Source organism: Gallinula chloropus, assembly GCF_964237585.1.
Source record: "Gallinula chloropus genome assembly, chromosome: 16".
Taxonomy (NCBI): domain Eukaryota; kingdom Metazoa; phylum Chordata; class Aves; order Gruiformes; family Rallidae; genus Gallinula; species Gallinula chloropus.
The window spans coordinates 12,322,577-12,337,872 of record NC_140101.1 but is presented as its reverse complement, the minus strand read 5'-3'; the positions used below and the strand labels follow the sequence as shown (position 1 = coordinate 12,337,872).

The window sequence follows — 15,296 nt, the reverse complement described above, 5'->3', positions numbered from 1 at the left end:
CTCTTCCCCCCCCCTTCTCTTCCCCCCCCCTTCTCTTCCCCCCCCCCTTCTCTTCCCTACCCCTCTCTCCCCCTCCTCTCCCCCCCCCTTCTCTTCCCCCCCCTTCTCTTCCCCCCCCCTTCTTCCCCCCCCTTCTCTTCCCCCCCCTTCTCTTCCCCCCCCCTTCTCTTCCCCCCCCCCTTCTCTTCCCCCCCCCTTCTCTTCCCCCCCCCTTCTCTTCCCCCCCCCCTTCTCTTCCCCTCTTCCCCCCCCCTTCTCTTCCCCTCTTTCCCCCCCCTTCTCTTCCCCTCTTTCCCCCCCCCCTTCTCTTCCCCTCTTTCCCCCCCCCCCTTCTCTTCCCCTCTTTCCCCCCCCCCCTTCTCTTCCCCTCTTTCCCCCCCCCCCTTCTCTTCCCCTCTTTCCCCCCCCCCCTTCTCTTCCCCTCTTTCCCCCCCCCCCTTCTCTTCCCCCTCCCTCTCTCCCTGCCCCTCTCCTCCCTCATGTGTCCCCCCTCAGCAGCAGCTCCCCGAGGCTCTGTGCATCTCTTCCAGAGGCAGTCCCTGCGGGAGGCAGTGCTGGAGAAGGAAGCTGCCCTGGCAGCTCGAGAGGAGCAGCTGCTGCAGGAGCTGGAGGAGGCCCGAGCGGATGAGCGGCGCCTGAGGGACGCGCTGTGTGCGCTGGAGGCCGAGATGTCTGAACTGCGTGTGAGGCTCTGTAGCACAGAGAGCAGAGCCAAGGCCTTGGCTGCAGAGTGCCAGCAAGCTACCAGTGCCCACTGTGAAGCCCAGTCCCAGCTGGACAAACTGCACTTGGCTGTCCACCGCCTGCTCTGGGACAGCAGAGATGAAGGCACTTGGAGTTCAGGCAAGTGTGGCAGGCTGGGTGGACAAGATCATAGAGCACGTCCTGGAGAGCAGGAGGGTGGAGCATGATAGACTCAGCCATTCAGTGTAGGCTGACTCAAGCCTTGGGAGGTCTTGAAAGTCTACAGAGACCTAAGTCCATGTCTGTATGTGGAGAAATGGCCAGCATCAACATGAAATAGGGCCCAAGTCACGTCAAGCCATAGGGCAGGTAGGATATTCCATGACACAGTGCTGATGTTAGTGGTCATCAAAATAACATTAAGCTGTGACACACATCTTGCTGTAACATGAGCTCTGGGATGACATCAAAGGCTCTGCCACCTTCTCCTGTTTGTAAAGAGGTGTTTGTTTGGAGAGCCTTCAATTAAAGCTTGCAACAGAATGTCCTCTCTCTTCAGAACAGGATCATGTCTGGGGCCCTGCTGTTTCTCAGGCCAGGGACCTTCCTGCAGAGCTCACAGTGGACAGAGTGGCAGCAGCCCTACAAGACCTGCATCAGCACCTGAAGCAGACTCAGCAAGACCTGGTAATGTGTCTCTAGTGCACCCAGAAATCCTGTCCTTCCACTGGACTGAACTGACAGGCAGGGTGCCAAAGCCAGAATGGGTGTAAATTCATGTGGGCCAGGTTGGCTTGCTGCCACAGGGAGAGAGGGGAATCATCTGCCCCCTCCTGCCTTGGCTATTTCTGCCTTAGTGTTTGTATCTCTCTGTCTCCTGCCACCTCTGTGAGGTGATAATTTCTCTTCTTACCTCTTCCAGAATGATGCAAAGAAAAAGATACAGGGCTTGGAGCTGGAGCTGAGCGAGAGGGAAGCTGAGAGGGACCATTTCAGTGCCCACAATCAAGAGCTGCAGCAGCAGTTGGCTCAAAGCCAGGAAGGTACACCTCTTTTCCAAGGCACTGACCCTATCTTATGGGGATTTCTCATACCATACAGGGATAGTGCAGTGCCTGAAGATGGGAAGAGGAATAAAACAAGCATGAGACTTGTCTATAGAACTTGGAGCGAAAGCTCTTTACAGAGGAAGGTTGCATGGCTAGCAGTGTCTCTAGCTGTGCTGCTAGCTGAAATGTGTGCTGCCTTCCAGATCACATCTCATTGCTAAGTAGGTGTAGCTTGATGCCTCACAGCATCCTTCTCTGTGCACTCTTCAAAGGCACCAGTCTGCAAAAAGCCAGCTCTGAGCAACCTGCTCACTGCAGGGGGTGGGACTAGGTGGCCTTTAAAGGTCCCTTCCAACCTAACAGAGTCTGTAAGTCTATGGTTCTGTTGACTTCCTTGTCCTCTTACATGGCAGTTTCACAGTTCAGAGTTATCTTCTGCTGCTGTTCCTAGTTCTCTGGTACCTGTGCTTCTGCATCCTTCTTACCTGTGTTCTTGCTGATACTGCTCAGGTGTCTGAGCTCGCAGCCATAGCAAACACCAGTACTTCTCTAGCCACTTCTTACTTATGTCTTTGGTAACAAGTTCACGTTAGGTTTATTGTAAACTGATTTTCATGTGTAAATAGTGACCTCTTCCTCTAAGCCTCAGGCCACCCCAGAGACTCCAGGGCTACTGGCCTCTCTATATCAGAGCATCTCCTTTCTCTGTCACTCTTCTCCCACTCTCCACATCCATCCTTCACCGTAATGTCTGTTAAATCTTTCTAGTCAATTAACTGTGTCACAGTCAGTCTTCACTTTTGCTTCTTCCTTTTCCTTTAGGATTCTAGATCTGACTCTCACCTACTACCTGTGTCCGTGTTTCATTAGTGTTGGTTCTGCATGCTTCTGATGCTGTGGGTGATGTCCTACCCTTAGCCCTGGCTCTTCAAAAAGCAGAAGAGGAAACACATTTTCACACTCTTCTGAACCTGCCACTTTCTTTCTCTTTTGGTTTTGATTTGGTTTTTCTCTGCCCAGAAGTTTCTTTTTTTTTAATGCATACTTCGAAAGCCCTTTTGGGCTTACAGCCTGGAAAGCACAGTCAGTCAGATAAGAAAATGAAGTTTTCTGTGTAGGATTCAAATTGGTTTGGTTTTGCTTTGCTTTTCACCTTCTCCTTCACCTTTACTGCTGCAGAGACACAGATGGCAGAACGCAAGAAGAACTCCCTGCAAGCTGCCTGGCAGGAAGAGGCCACTGCTCTGAAAGAGGAGGCTATGACTCTACATCAAGAGGTGACATCTTTGGAAAGAAAACTTCAGACCACTGAGGAGCAGAGAAGGGATGTCCTGGTGAGGCTGGCAGATGCTGTGAAAGGCCTTTCCTTACATATGGGTTTTTTGCTGTCTGTTAATAATTGTAAGGAGCAACTTTTTCCAGTGGAGAGCTGATGCTGTGTGGTCTTGTAAAGGTTCAGTCTAAATCTGAAAAGATACAAAGTATGCAAATGATGAGCAAGGTTCTTTCATCTTTTCCCTCCCACTTATCATTCCTTGTTTGCAGACATTCACTTCCCTGTAGCTGAATTAGCTGAATTAGCAGGGTCTCCACCTTGGGCAAAAGAAGACAGGAATCATTAAGATGACAGATATCACAGTCTATGTGGAGAGGCCACAGACCACTACAAGAGCAGAGGAATATAATTTGTCCCAGTAGCTGGTTTTTGGTTTACCTTTTCCAGTGGTGGTGTTCTGAATAAGCAGGGGAAGATGCCGTAGTCACACACAGCTCTGGTACAATTCAGGGTCTTGATTTTCCTCAGTTCTGAAGATTTCTGCCCTTGAAGCTGTAGTCAGAGTAATTTTCCAACTTCTCTTTATTTACCCTTGGGACATTTCCCATGGTCTGGGCAATTGTTTATGTCCAAATCCATATTTAGAGTTCTGAGGATCTGGAAGGAAAAGACATTTGCTAATAATAGAAAGCTGTTCAACATTGTCCATCTGAGAGCAGACAGTGGGGAGAAAATAGAGAAATGTGAGAATAAAAGTGCTTATCCAGCTAAGTATCTATGTCTGCAAGGAGAAAATGGTCCTGGTTTCAAACACAGAATGACAGACTGATCTGACTCTTTGTGAGGGGACAGTGCGGTTCTAGAGGACAATACCATGACCATTCTAAAGAGGTAAAACAAGAGACATTTTTTAAAATGTAAATGAAGTGTTCTCTCTTGCCTTCCTCATAGAGACAACATCATCATGCCACTGCCTAGATCATGCTTGGTCTGTACTTTACACCCCGGCTGCAGTTCTGGCAGCTCCTCCCCAAAAAAACACACTGCAGTTAGAAGAGGTTCAGAGAAGGGCAAAAAGGAAGGTGAGACTGGCTGAGTGAGCTGGGAAAGCCAACCTAAGGAGTGGTGCAGGAAAGGTCTACAACACCCCAAGAGGCCGGGAGAGAGCAGTATTCACTCTGTCTTCCAGGAAATAAGAGCCATGCTGAAGAAAATGAGAGGAGGTGGTGTCCTTACAGCAGAGCAGCCCTGTTGAACTCCTTGACAGGGGGCACTGTGCATGCAGCAGATCTGCATGGGGTCAAGAGGAGACTGTGAAAAGTTCTCACGAGTTTGAGCAGGGCTGTGGTTGGGGAGGGGAAGTACCACGTAGGTCTGCGTGACTCTTAGACTTTCTTCCCTGGGCAAATACTCACAGGCAGGATACTCACCTAGACATTTGAGCCTGTGATCTTACATGATCAATATTTTCCCATTCCTCCATTCACAATGACTCCAAAAAATCAATTATGGACAGAGTTTGATAACTCAAATCTTTTTTGAATGACAGTAGAAAATGTACACCAAACAGGGAAGCCAACTGAGGAGCTCAGATTTTCTACTGAAAGCTCAGACTTTAGCCCTTGGCTGCTACTGGAGCAGGAGTTCAAATCTAGTATGAAAACTAAACGTACGTAGATGGAATTACTGAATCTCTTCCTCCGTGTTGCAGCACGAACGGGACAGACTGCAAGCACTTAAAGAAAAGCTGGTATGGGAGATAAAGCTTCTTCAGGAATCAGTCACAGCCTCTGAAACTCGGGCAAATACAGCCACAGATATGAATCACTCCCTTGAACACGAACTTCAAACCACATTGTCTGTATTGAAAATGAAAACTGAGGAAGTGGAAATGCAGTGGGAGAAAATCCAGACACTAGAGAAAGAGGCAGCAGAGGTGAAAGCTTTGCAGGAGAATCTTACCCGCATGACTGCTATCCTGTTAGAGAGGGAGGAGGAAACAAAGTTATACCAGGAGCAGATGGGAATGCTGGAAAAGCAAAAAGAAATGCATAAAATTACTCTGGATCAGGTTATTAAGGACATAACAGAGAAAAACCAGAAGACAGAATCCCAGCGCGAACACATACAGGAGCTGGAGAAGCAGCAAGAAAAGCAAAGGATTGCTGTAAGCAGAATGAACAAAGTCTTGGAGGAGAGAGACCAGGAGATTAGATCCCAGCAAGAAGAGATAGAGGAACTGGAGAGGCAGCTAGAATTGCAGAGGACTGCTGTGATCAAGATAAGCAAAGAGCTGGAGGAAAGGGACCAGGAGATCAGATCGCAGCAAGAACAGATACGGGAGCTGGAGAGGCAGCTAGAATTGCAGAGGGCTGCTGTCAGCAAGATGAGCAAAGAGCTGGAGGAGAAAGACGAAGAGATCAAATGCCAGGAGGGGAAAATAATTATTCTAGAGCAACATGGTACATCACAAGTGAGAAATCTGCTCATGGATCTTGATCGTATGAAAGGAAACTTGAAGGAGAAAAACTTGGAGCTTCTATCTCTGACTCAGCAGATCCAAGAACTGGAAAGGGAGAGGGGACAGGGGAAAGCTCTGCAGGCAAGCCTTGAACACCTGAGGGCAGTTCTTCAGGACAAAGAGAGTGAGTGTGATTCTCAAAGGGACCAGTTAAGACTCTTGCAGCAGTACAAGGAACAGCAAGAGGGGGACATGCAGGAGCTTCATGGTAAAGTAGAAAAGCTGACACTTTCTTTATCTCAAAAAGATCAAGAGCTTGAATCACAACAAAAGCAAATCCAGGAAGCTGAAGAGGTTGTGGAAATGCAGTTAAGGACTGTCCATGACCAACTGGAGCAGACCTTAGAAACCTTAAAAGAAAAGGACAAGCTTATGGACACCCAAAAGCGACAAAGAGAAAAAACAGAAGAACAGATGAACATCTTACATCGTGACTTAGAATACACTAAGGCAGTACTCAAAGAAAAGGATTTCATGGTTGAATCTCAGAAGAAACTGATTGAGACCTTCCAAAAACAAGAACAAGACTCTGAACAGCAGAAAGAAATTCTGCAGCATCTTCAGGTAGCACTAAAGGAGAAAGAGGAAGAAATTGTATGCCTTAGAAAGCAATGTGAGGCATTCAAGGAAAAGGAGGGAAAGCATGAAGCTGAGCAAAAAAATCTTCAAGCAATAAAACTGACTCTAAAAGAAAGAGAAAAAAAGATCCAGGTTCTGGAGGAAGCTATCTCTGAGCTTCAGAAGCAGAAGGAGGAGGCTACAATGCAGACTAAAGCTGTGCTTCAAAGGCTGAAATATGGTGAATCTTCTCTAGAAGGTAGAGATCAAGACAGAGTATCTTTGCAAGAGCATGTCTGGGACCTTCAAGAGCAGAAGGAGTTAGAGGGCAAGCAGGATCTAGAAAGGAGCCAAATACTGAAGGAGAACTGTTTGGAGTTCCTCAGGCAGGCAGAGCAAATAAACATGCCCCAGCTTTGTGACGAAAGCATGGAAGCAGCACTAATATCATGCCAGAGGCAAGTGAATCTCCTTGAGGAAGTGGTGAGGAAGAGAGATAAAGAAAATGAAACTCTTATGCAGAAACTCCAGCGCCAAGAAGAAGAGCTGAAGACCTTGCAGAATCTCCAGCTTAGGCTAACTGAGAAGAATGAAGAGATCAGACATCACAGGGAGCAAGAAAAGTGCCTGGAAGAAGCTTTGCATGAGAGAGAACTAGAGACCAAGGCTCAAGGTGAGCAAAAATTGTTAGAAGAGGAAATAAGAGGTCTTCGGGCAGATCTCCTGCATGTTCAGCAGACTCTGGCAAAGAAGGATGGAGAGATCAAGCACCAGAGAGACAGAGTCAGGTATTTAGAGAACACTCTGACAGAGAGAGAACAAGAGCTTAGGAAGCAAAGTGAACTCCTAAAACAATTAACCTCAGCTTTGCGATGGAAAGATGGAGGGGAGGCCCTCAAGAAACAAATTCAGAAACTCCAAAAATGGGAGGAAGAGGAAGCTGAGAAGAGGAGAGCTCTTCAGGAGAGAGACTGTTCCTTGCAAAGGCAGAAGGAGCTGACCCAACAACTGGAAGATGAGCGGAAAGTAAGTGGGGAAGAACTGGAGCGTGTGATTGCTATTCTGAAGCAGACTGAAAGCGGAGAAGTCAAATGGAAGGAGAAGGCACAAGCACTGACTCTTGCCCTTACCAAGTGTGAAATGGCCAATGGGACCTTGAGGGGAGAAATAGCCATCCTGCAGCGTATGGTTTCAGAGAGGGACACGGACCAGTTTCGTCTTCAGGTAGGTGCTGTCATTGGTCATCAGTCAGCTAAAATATCTATGAAGGATTCTAAATATGTTTCCCATAAAGATACGGGAATATATATTGCCCTAAATCTATCACCTGCTTGGCCAGAAACCTGATTGCAGTCGGTATAGCTCCAGCCAGAGACTGTTCACCTGCTAGGATGGTTTCTGTCAAGCCCACAACTACTGACAGAACTGTGGAGCTTGCTGTTAAAATTAACTCAAGGCCAAAAGTTGTGAGTGGCTCATTGGTTCTCTCCTATCTAGGCAAGCCCAGCCAACATGGCATGGTTAGGATGTGGCATGGAAAGGGCACAGTCGACCAAACTGATATACTCAAGTTAGTAGGTGGTGCTTAGAGGATGATTTCAGAGATCTGCTGTTTCTGATTGTACATATTCTATTGTGGACAAGCAAGAAATTACTTGGTTACTACTCACCGCATTATGTGGTGGTATCACAAGGTCTCTGGCAAGAGTCCCTGGGAAGATGAATTAAGCAGTTTTCTCAAAAATAGTACATATCATTTCTCCTTCAAGTGATGGTTTCTGAAACTTAGTTTTCCCTTAGGTGGCCGAGGTACAGCTTTTCCAGAACTTGTACCACAGCCTGATCAGGTCCAAGGCTTTGTTGTGCCTTCAGGATGTATTTGTGCCACAGTCCAAAATGCACAAAGGCAAATTTGTGTGGATTTCTGCAAGGTGATCTGGGGGACAGCCCCAGGAAGAGAGGGTGTTGTTTTGGCCTGTGGATGGGGACGAGGAGGAGAAGGGACTTTGCACTGTCCATTCCTGAGTCCAGCCACTCTCCCTAACATGTAGATTCTGTCCCTTCTGACCTTTCCATGGCACCAGCTGATGTGATCTCCTATCTCTGTGCCCAGCAGGCTATTGCAGAAGGGGAGCAGCTATCATGGCTCTCAGAGAAGAGACTCCTGTCACAGCGGCTGGAACATCTGCAGCGAGCAGTTGCAAAGCTGCAGCTGGAGAAGACAGAGCTGAAGGAACTCAATGCTGAGCTCAGGAGGACTCTTGAGCAGGTAAACCAGGCTTTTGCTGCCTTTGCAAAGCCTCATAGTCCCCTGGAACACCACACATTTCCACAGACACTCTGGAGTACTCTGCAGGATTCCTTCCCTCTCCCCCTTTCTCCTGTGGACACACAATCTTGACTCTCTTGTGTCAGGAATTGTTTCCTCTTTCATTGAAATCTTTTTGCCCCAGATGTTCTCTGGTGCAGTTAACAGTCTCTAGGCAGAAATCCTACGTCCAGGGGCCCTGTTGCTCCATGTGTGGTGGCAGGTTTTTGTGACCCTGTCTCCTATCCAACGTGCAGGTGGAAGGTGAACGAAGGAGACTGAAAAGATACTGTAGAGGCCGTTTGCTGCCAGATGCATGTGGGTTTTCCCTCTCTGACCAGCACAAGATGTCTGCTTCTAGACAGGTGAGAACAGTGTCATACTCGGAGGGAGGGTCTGGCCATACAGGTGGCCTACACTGGCAAATTCCAGTGGCAGCAGCCCCCTAGTACAGACCTACTAGATGTCAAATAGTGACTCTGGCCCTGGCCAAACTGGAAACTAAAAAGAAATTGTTATGTTTTCTTCGCAGGAGGAACTTCACTCTTGCTGCAGTCGAGTAGCCGAGTTACAGAGTCAGGTGAGCAGTGGGAAGGCTCTCATCAAAAGCTGCACTGCTGGGCACAACTTTGCATGAAGCTCCAGCCCGTGTGGTGTGTGGCTGTCAGGGAGCGAGTACACCAGGCATTGTCAGCCAGACTCACCTGTCAGCCATGGCCAAACTACATCATCCACCTGGGTCTAGTCTTGGACTTGCCTAAAGGTCAGGCACGGTGGGAGACAAATCAGAGGAAATTCAGAAAACTGGAACTCACCTGAAAATAGAGAATATTCTTAATATGGATAGGGTGACTCTGGGAACCTGTTTCTTCCCCTCCCACAAGGACAGTGTGCTTGTCAGGACTGGAGTAAGCAGGTACCTCTTCCCTGACAGCCGGTACCATGGGGCTACAGATGGTGCTGGTAGCGTGGGCTTGTCTGAACTCAGCCTTCTTCCTCTTTCAGGTGTCCCTTCTGCAGACACAGCTGGTACAGGAGCGGAAATATAAGCAGGACTATGTTGAGTGCTGCACAAAGACCAGCCAGGAGCTGTCAGAACTTCACCAAGAACTGTCTTACTCCTTAGCAGCAGTTGTCAGGGAGCCCAAAGCTGCTGTTCTGGAGGCAGAGACCCGGAAGCTGGACCGGTCTCTGAACCTTAACTTGGCACTTGTATCTCTGGACCATCGATCTCCTGAGAGACAGCCATTGCATTCAACAGCCAGATCCACCAGTAACGATGACCTGAGGTAACAGGACCAGTGTATAGCAAAAGGCCTCAGCAGAAGCCAATTCAGAGACCTGCTGTAGCAGTGGGCTTGCTTCAAGGCATGAGTAAGATAGATGTTCAGAGCGGAGTGTTCACTGCAGGTTCTCTAGCAGAAGCAAGGGTGCGACAAAACTGGTGCTTGCTTGTGTGAATGGGGTCAGTTGTAGGCCTGGAAAAGCAGGATGAACCTGGTGGCAGGTAGAATTTCTTCCTTGCCCACAGCATTGCTTCTCAGCATGCCTTGTCAGTCTCCACACAGCCCTCCACGTTAGGCTGTTCCTCAGGTTCTGCACAGAACGCAAAGACCTTTTGTCTGGCCTTAATTTTCAATACACTTATCTCTCTAAAAGACTGCATAGCTGGGGACGAACACCCAGTGAGATTTGGCAGCTCTGCTCCCCTGCAGCACAAATTTGCACTTTATCCCAGGCAAGAGCTGCACTTTATCCCAGGCCAGAGCTTCATTGACAGCGCTCATGTTGGCTGTTGCAGCCCAGAGATCAGCTACCTCAGTGCTCCGCTTGTTCTGAGCCCCTGTCAGCTCTGCGACTGCCTGCTCTGCCTGGGGAGATGGAAGAGGATGATTCTCAGCTCAGGTCACAGAAATTGAATAGCAACACATGCTAAATCATCAGATAATGATGAAAATTAAGATAAAATCTGAACAGTCAGTGCTGCAGAAACACCTCTAGTGATAAAGTACTCAGGCACCAGTGGTTGGCTGAAAGGAGTGTAGCATCTCCATACTTGGGTACCAGCCAAGAGGGAAAGCACTGTAAATGTCTTTTCTAGATAGAATGGGTGTTAAACTTCATCAGTTCTCAAGTCTTGCAGTTAGATGTACTGGAACTGTGAACATGGATGGATGGAATTGAATTAATGCAGCAGCACCAGATATTTCACTTACCTAAAGCCAGAAAAACACCCTTCCTCAGTTTCCAAATCACATTTCTTTCCAGGCCTGGGGATTATGAGAAACCAAGCAGAATGCAAAGCTGTATTTAATGCCTGTGCAGAACAACTCTCATCAGGGCTGGGTACATAGGTATAGATAGGGAACCAACATCCAAAGGACAAGAGCACAAAGGTGTTATGTGCAAGTGAAGAAAAACAGCCATGCAAACAACTGTAAGGGAAGGGAAATATCTCACCTGGATTCAACATTCTTGCAGGCAGCAACAAAACAGAATAAAAAGGACAAAATAACTTTTTTTCTGATGAGTAGACAGACTGTTCTGCTGTGGTTTTTTAAACCCAGTTTTAGTTTTTCACCACTTCCTGTGTTTCTTGTTCCGTCAAAAACACAAATGTTAAATAACACACATTCTCCTTCCTGTCTTAAAGAGAGTGAAATATCCAACACTTTATGAAAAAACAATAAATTATCAGGAGACCATCTCAGGCCTTTGGGCATTGAAGGTTACTGTGGTATGAGGATATTAAAGAAATAATTCTGGGTATTTACTGGGAAGTGTGCTTCTATCTGAAAAAGTCTGAGATTTTAGGGGCTTGTTTCTTTATGATAACCCTCAGGACATTTAGAATGCCAACCACAATGAAATCATCTGTTTCAGCAAGTGTTTCCCTATGCAGGGACAGTGCGCTTAACACCTCTTAAGAGCAGGAGATTCATAGGCTGCCCACTGCAAAGCTTTGATTCCTGTCAGTCTGCATTAAGGCACGTGTGCATGTGATGCCATCGATTGATAACTCACCAGAGATGGTTATAACCATGTCCTGGCTTTGCCCCAGCTGAGCAGCATGCAGCTGCTCGCTCTCACTTCCCCCCCACACTCTCACTTCCCCCCATGCTGGTGGGAGGAAAAAGGAGGAGAAAAAAAGAAAGGAGAGAACCCACCAAAGGCAAACCTGGTGGGTTGAGTTAAGGAGAGTTCACTGGGACACCACGGGGAGGGAGAAATAACAACAGGACTTTATAGCAAAGCACAGTGGGCTGGTGGTGCACGATGCAGTTTCTCACTGAGCCGCACAGCTCAGAGCCATGCCCAAACCATGTGTCCTGGAGCTGTGTGTTCCTCCCTACCATCCCCCCTTTAATGCTGAGCATGATGTCATGGTATGGAATAGCCCCTTAGCCAGTTTGGGTCCCCTGCCAGCTTCCTGGGTGCCCCTCACCTTCTTGTGAAGAGGGCAGCACGAGAAGCTGAAAAGCCCTTGACTGCTTGGCAACAGCTAAACCATCCCAGTGTTACCAGCACTGCTCCCATCCCAACTCCCAGTCAGAGCACTGCACCAGCTGCTAGACAGAACATTCACTTCATCCTGGCCAAACCCAGGGCAAAAGAGTAAAACCTGATACTCAGGAACTCTTTGAGGGCCTTCTTGAGGCTTACCCACACGCACAGGGCTTAATCAGGAGAGCAACTGCTAAATTAAGATTTCAGTGGCTGCTCATTAGCCTTTTCCTGATTATGAAAGGAACTGAATTTAGCTCATGTTAGCAAACTTGCATGTAACTTCAATCTTTTTTCTCCTAGTCTCAACAGGACCTCTGATCTTCTCTATCTTAAAGGAAGGATTTCTGCCAAGCCAAGGACACAGAATCAAGGCTCATGGACATGAGAAATGGGATGAACTCCTGTTGAGGCCACTCCCTGCCTTTTGCCTCTAATCCTCTGACATTCAGCTGGTGTTGTCAGACCTCAGTTGCTGATGAGTGTTAGAGCCTATAAAGCATTATTACTTCTGGGGACAAAATATGAGTATGCAAGAACAAAACAAAGCCAGGAGAGACAACAGAGCATGGAAAAGGAAGCTCAAACAAGAAATTAATAATCCCTGAAAAATGAGACTTCTGGGACACATCTATCCTTGAGCAGCTACTTAAAATAAAACTACATAATTGAGCTACACACAACATACTAACATAACTAAACAGAACTAAATTTGCACCTTACTCAGCGCTGGTTCTGGTCTGCGTGTGTTTCAGCCCCGAGTCTCCTTTTCCCTCTTACTCAGCCTTTGGAAAAAAGCAATTCCAGCCTGTTTCTACCTGGAGAGAAGTTACAGTTGTGAAGATGTTGACAGCCTTCCAACTAGCTCCCTAGGTGCTTTTCTCATCTGCAGCAGCACTCACTGCACATGACAAAGGTTCAGAAGCTCAGGTCAGAATGATGTTTACAAGGTGCTGCTGATGAGCACGCTTTGCACTGTCACGAAGAAGCCTGTGCAGATTCCCAAGCTGGAGCTCTGTTTAAGGACAGTAATCAGTTCCCAGGAGAAGGGCAGAGTTACAGCACGAGGAACAAAAGTCAGTCTGCTACCTTCAGTGCTTGAATAGCACCAAAAAATAGGAGTATGGACTTGGATCTAACCATCAGTTTACAAACATGGTGTAGCTACTTCGACGTGAGGCAGGGAGAGCAGTGCAATGGACCTAGTTTTGCACAGTGCTGACATCAATCCCCTCCTGTTTCCTGCTGATTGAAATCAGTAGGGAATTGAAGCCAGGAGCAAAAATCCTACCAGTCATCGCAGTTTTGTGCCAAAGCTAATAAAAATTGCTGTTTTAATAGCATTGCTAACATGGTTTATGATGATAAGTTTGGAATATTCAGACTTCTCTTAGACATTCCACTTCGTCCTGTGTGACATTCTCTAAGTGTATAGAGAGCATATAGGATGGAGCATTAATGTCAACCTTATTAAAGGGATCAAAACATCACAAGCACCTAGGTTCTTAGGTGGAATTCTGATCCAAACAAGGATCCAGGGAACAAACAGAGCTTTGTACAATACTGGTCAAGATCTTTATCTGTAATTCAAGGGAAATAAACCCTCCTGTAAAATAAAGAAAGTTATGAATAAAGAGGCAGAAAACCATCTCAGCTTCATATACAAAAAAACCCCACAACCAACCAACCTGGTTCTGAGGTGTCCATTTCCCTCGGGGGTCAGGGAAACCTTACTTGGTGGTTGGTGTGGTGAAAGCATTGTCTGGGTGTGGTGGGTCAGCCCCAGACAGCAGCTGAGCACCACATGCCCCTCACTTGCTCCCACAGGAGAGACAAACAGAGCCTCAGGGGGTTGGGATAAAGACAGTTCACTGACAGAAATCACCATGAATGTAGAACAATAATGGCCAGTTACACTCACACCCAGTGCTAACACAGAGTGCCTTACTGACCTGATGATTACAGAGTGGCAAGGAAGGAAGGATGGAGAGACCCAGCCACAGTCAGGCTGTCCTGGAGGCACCAAGCCCTTACCTTTCCCCAGCCACCCCCTTTTATGGGGAAGTGATGTCAGGTGGTATGGAAACAGCCCAGGCTAACTCAGCACACCTGGGCTGGCTGCTTGGGGAGGTTAACTCTGGCCTGGCCAGAACCAGGACACTGGGAAAAGGTTGGGGTGGAGGGGAAAAAAGGGACAGATCGAGTGTTAAAAATAACTAGGAAAACAAGAGAGGACAATCATAGCTTAGCCTGGATCTTAATCCTGGATGCAGTCTTGTACATCCAGAGAGAGATGAACTGAAAGAGGTTCAAAGAAATCCAGCAAGGAAGCTCAGAGGTCAGATGGCTTCCACAAAGGACCATGTGTGTAAGAGGTGAACTCTTCAGTGGGGTAAAGATGGGCCCTTGGGCTGTCCCAGGAAAGGTCTGCAATGTCCTGAGGGGCAGGGAGAGAGTGGGCAGCAACTGATCACTTTTCCAACAGAGGAACAAGGACCATGCTGGGCTGGCAAGGAGAAAATTTGTAGATTTTAAGTGTGGGACCAATTGTATATGATGGTCGAGAGGAGAGGTGGGAAGTGGAGCAAGTGCAAAAGAAGGGAAGCGAATGAACAGCAGGTCAGATTATTGGCAGCTGCATGGGCAAAAAACTTGCAAGCAAGAGGGAGAGGTAGGGGAAGAGGAAAGCCAGGTATGGGATTTGGCCAAAGACAATGGAACAGGGAAAAGAAAGCCGGGGGAATGGCAGGACAGAATGTTGTTGTGGAAGTCTGGGACATATACAAGAAGAATGCCCTCTATGTCCAACAGAGATGGGAAGAGGTGGGAACTGTCAACCTGAAAGGTTTACCTGAGAAAATGGTCCCTCCCAGTGACTATTGGAGGGATACAGACTCGGTGAATCATGAGAGATTGAGGGAACTACTCCTTCTGCTCTTATGTCTTCAGAAAACTTGCTGAAAGCACATCCTGCCTCTTCATCCAGATCATTAATGAAGGTGTTACAAAGGACCAGACCCATTCTTGTCCCTGGTACACCACTAGTTCCTGGTTTCTAACTACACTTCATGCCACTAATTACCATGTACTCAAGGAGCTGGTGATTTTGATGCTTGTCTAGTGCATATTCAGAAAAAATTGGCCATGATTTCTGTTCCCTGTCATACCAGGGGAAAAAAAAAGGTAACGTTCCATGCTCCCCCTCACCAGAGGCAGCTAAAGAAAAAGCAGTACTGTTTCTGTGACAAGGGACATCATCTGTATAGGGGCCATGCTAGACTGGTGCAACATGTTGTGGAAAGGAGTACTCAGAGGAGGATGAAATCTGGCAGTTAGAGATTATTTGAAGACTATTCTTCAAACCATATGAGCCTGTATTTTGTGGAAACTGGAAAC

The 15,296-nt window shown here is 47.4% G+C and overlaps 1 protein-coding gene across 1 annotated transcript in view; it reads left to right on the top strand.

Annotated features, from left to right (window-relative positions):
- Window positions 1–13,298, top strand: part of CEP250 (centrosomal protein 250) — a gene marked incomplete at its 5' end in the record, with an annotated part of 33,429 nt that extends 20,131 nt beyond the window's left edge. Inside the window, 10 exon segments of the mRNA XM_084271452.1 lie at window positions 531–848; window positions 1,228–1,371; window positions 1,607–1,727; window positions 2,913–3,067; window positions 4,721–7,312; window positions 8,205–8,357; window positions 8,654–8,761; window positions 8,929–8,976; window positions 9,402–9,685; window positions 12,204–13,298. Of these exon segments, the coding sequence (XP_084127578.1) occupies window positions 531–848; window positions 1,228–1,371; window positions 1,607–1,727; window positions 2,913–3,067; window positions 4,721–7,312; window positions 8,205–8,357; window positions 8,654–8,761; window positions 8,929–8,976; window positions 9,402–9,685; window positions 12,204–12,288 (4,008 nt within the window). The 3' untranslated portion in view covers window positions 12,289–13,298.
- Between the last annotated feature and the right edge of the window lie 1,998 nt (window positions 13,299–15,296).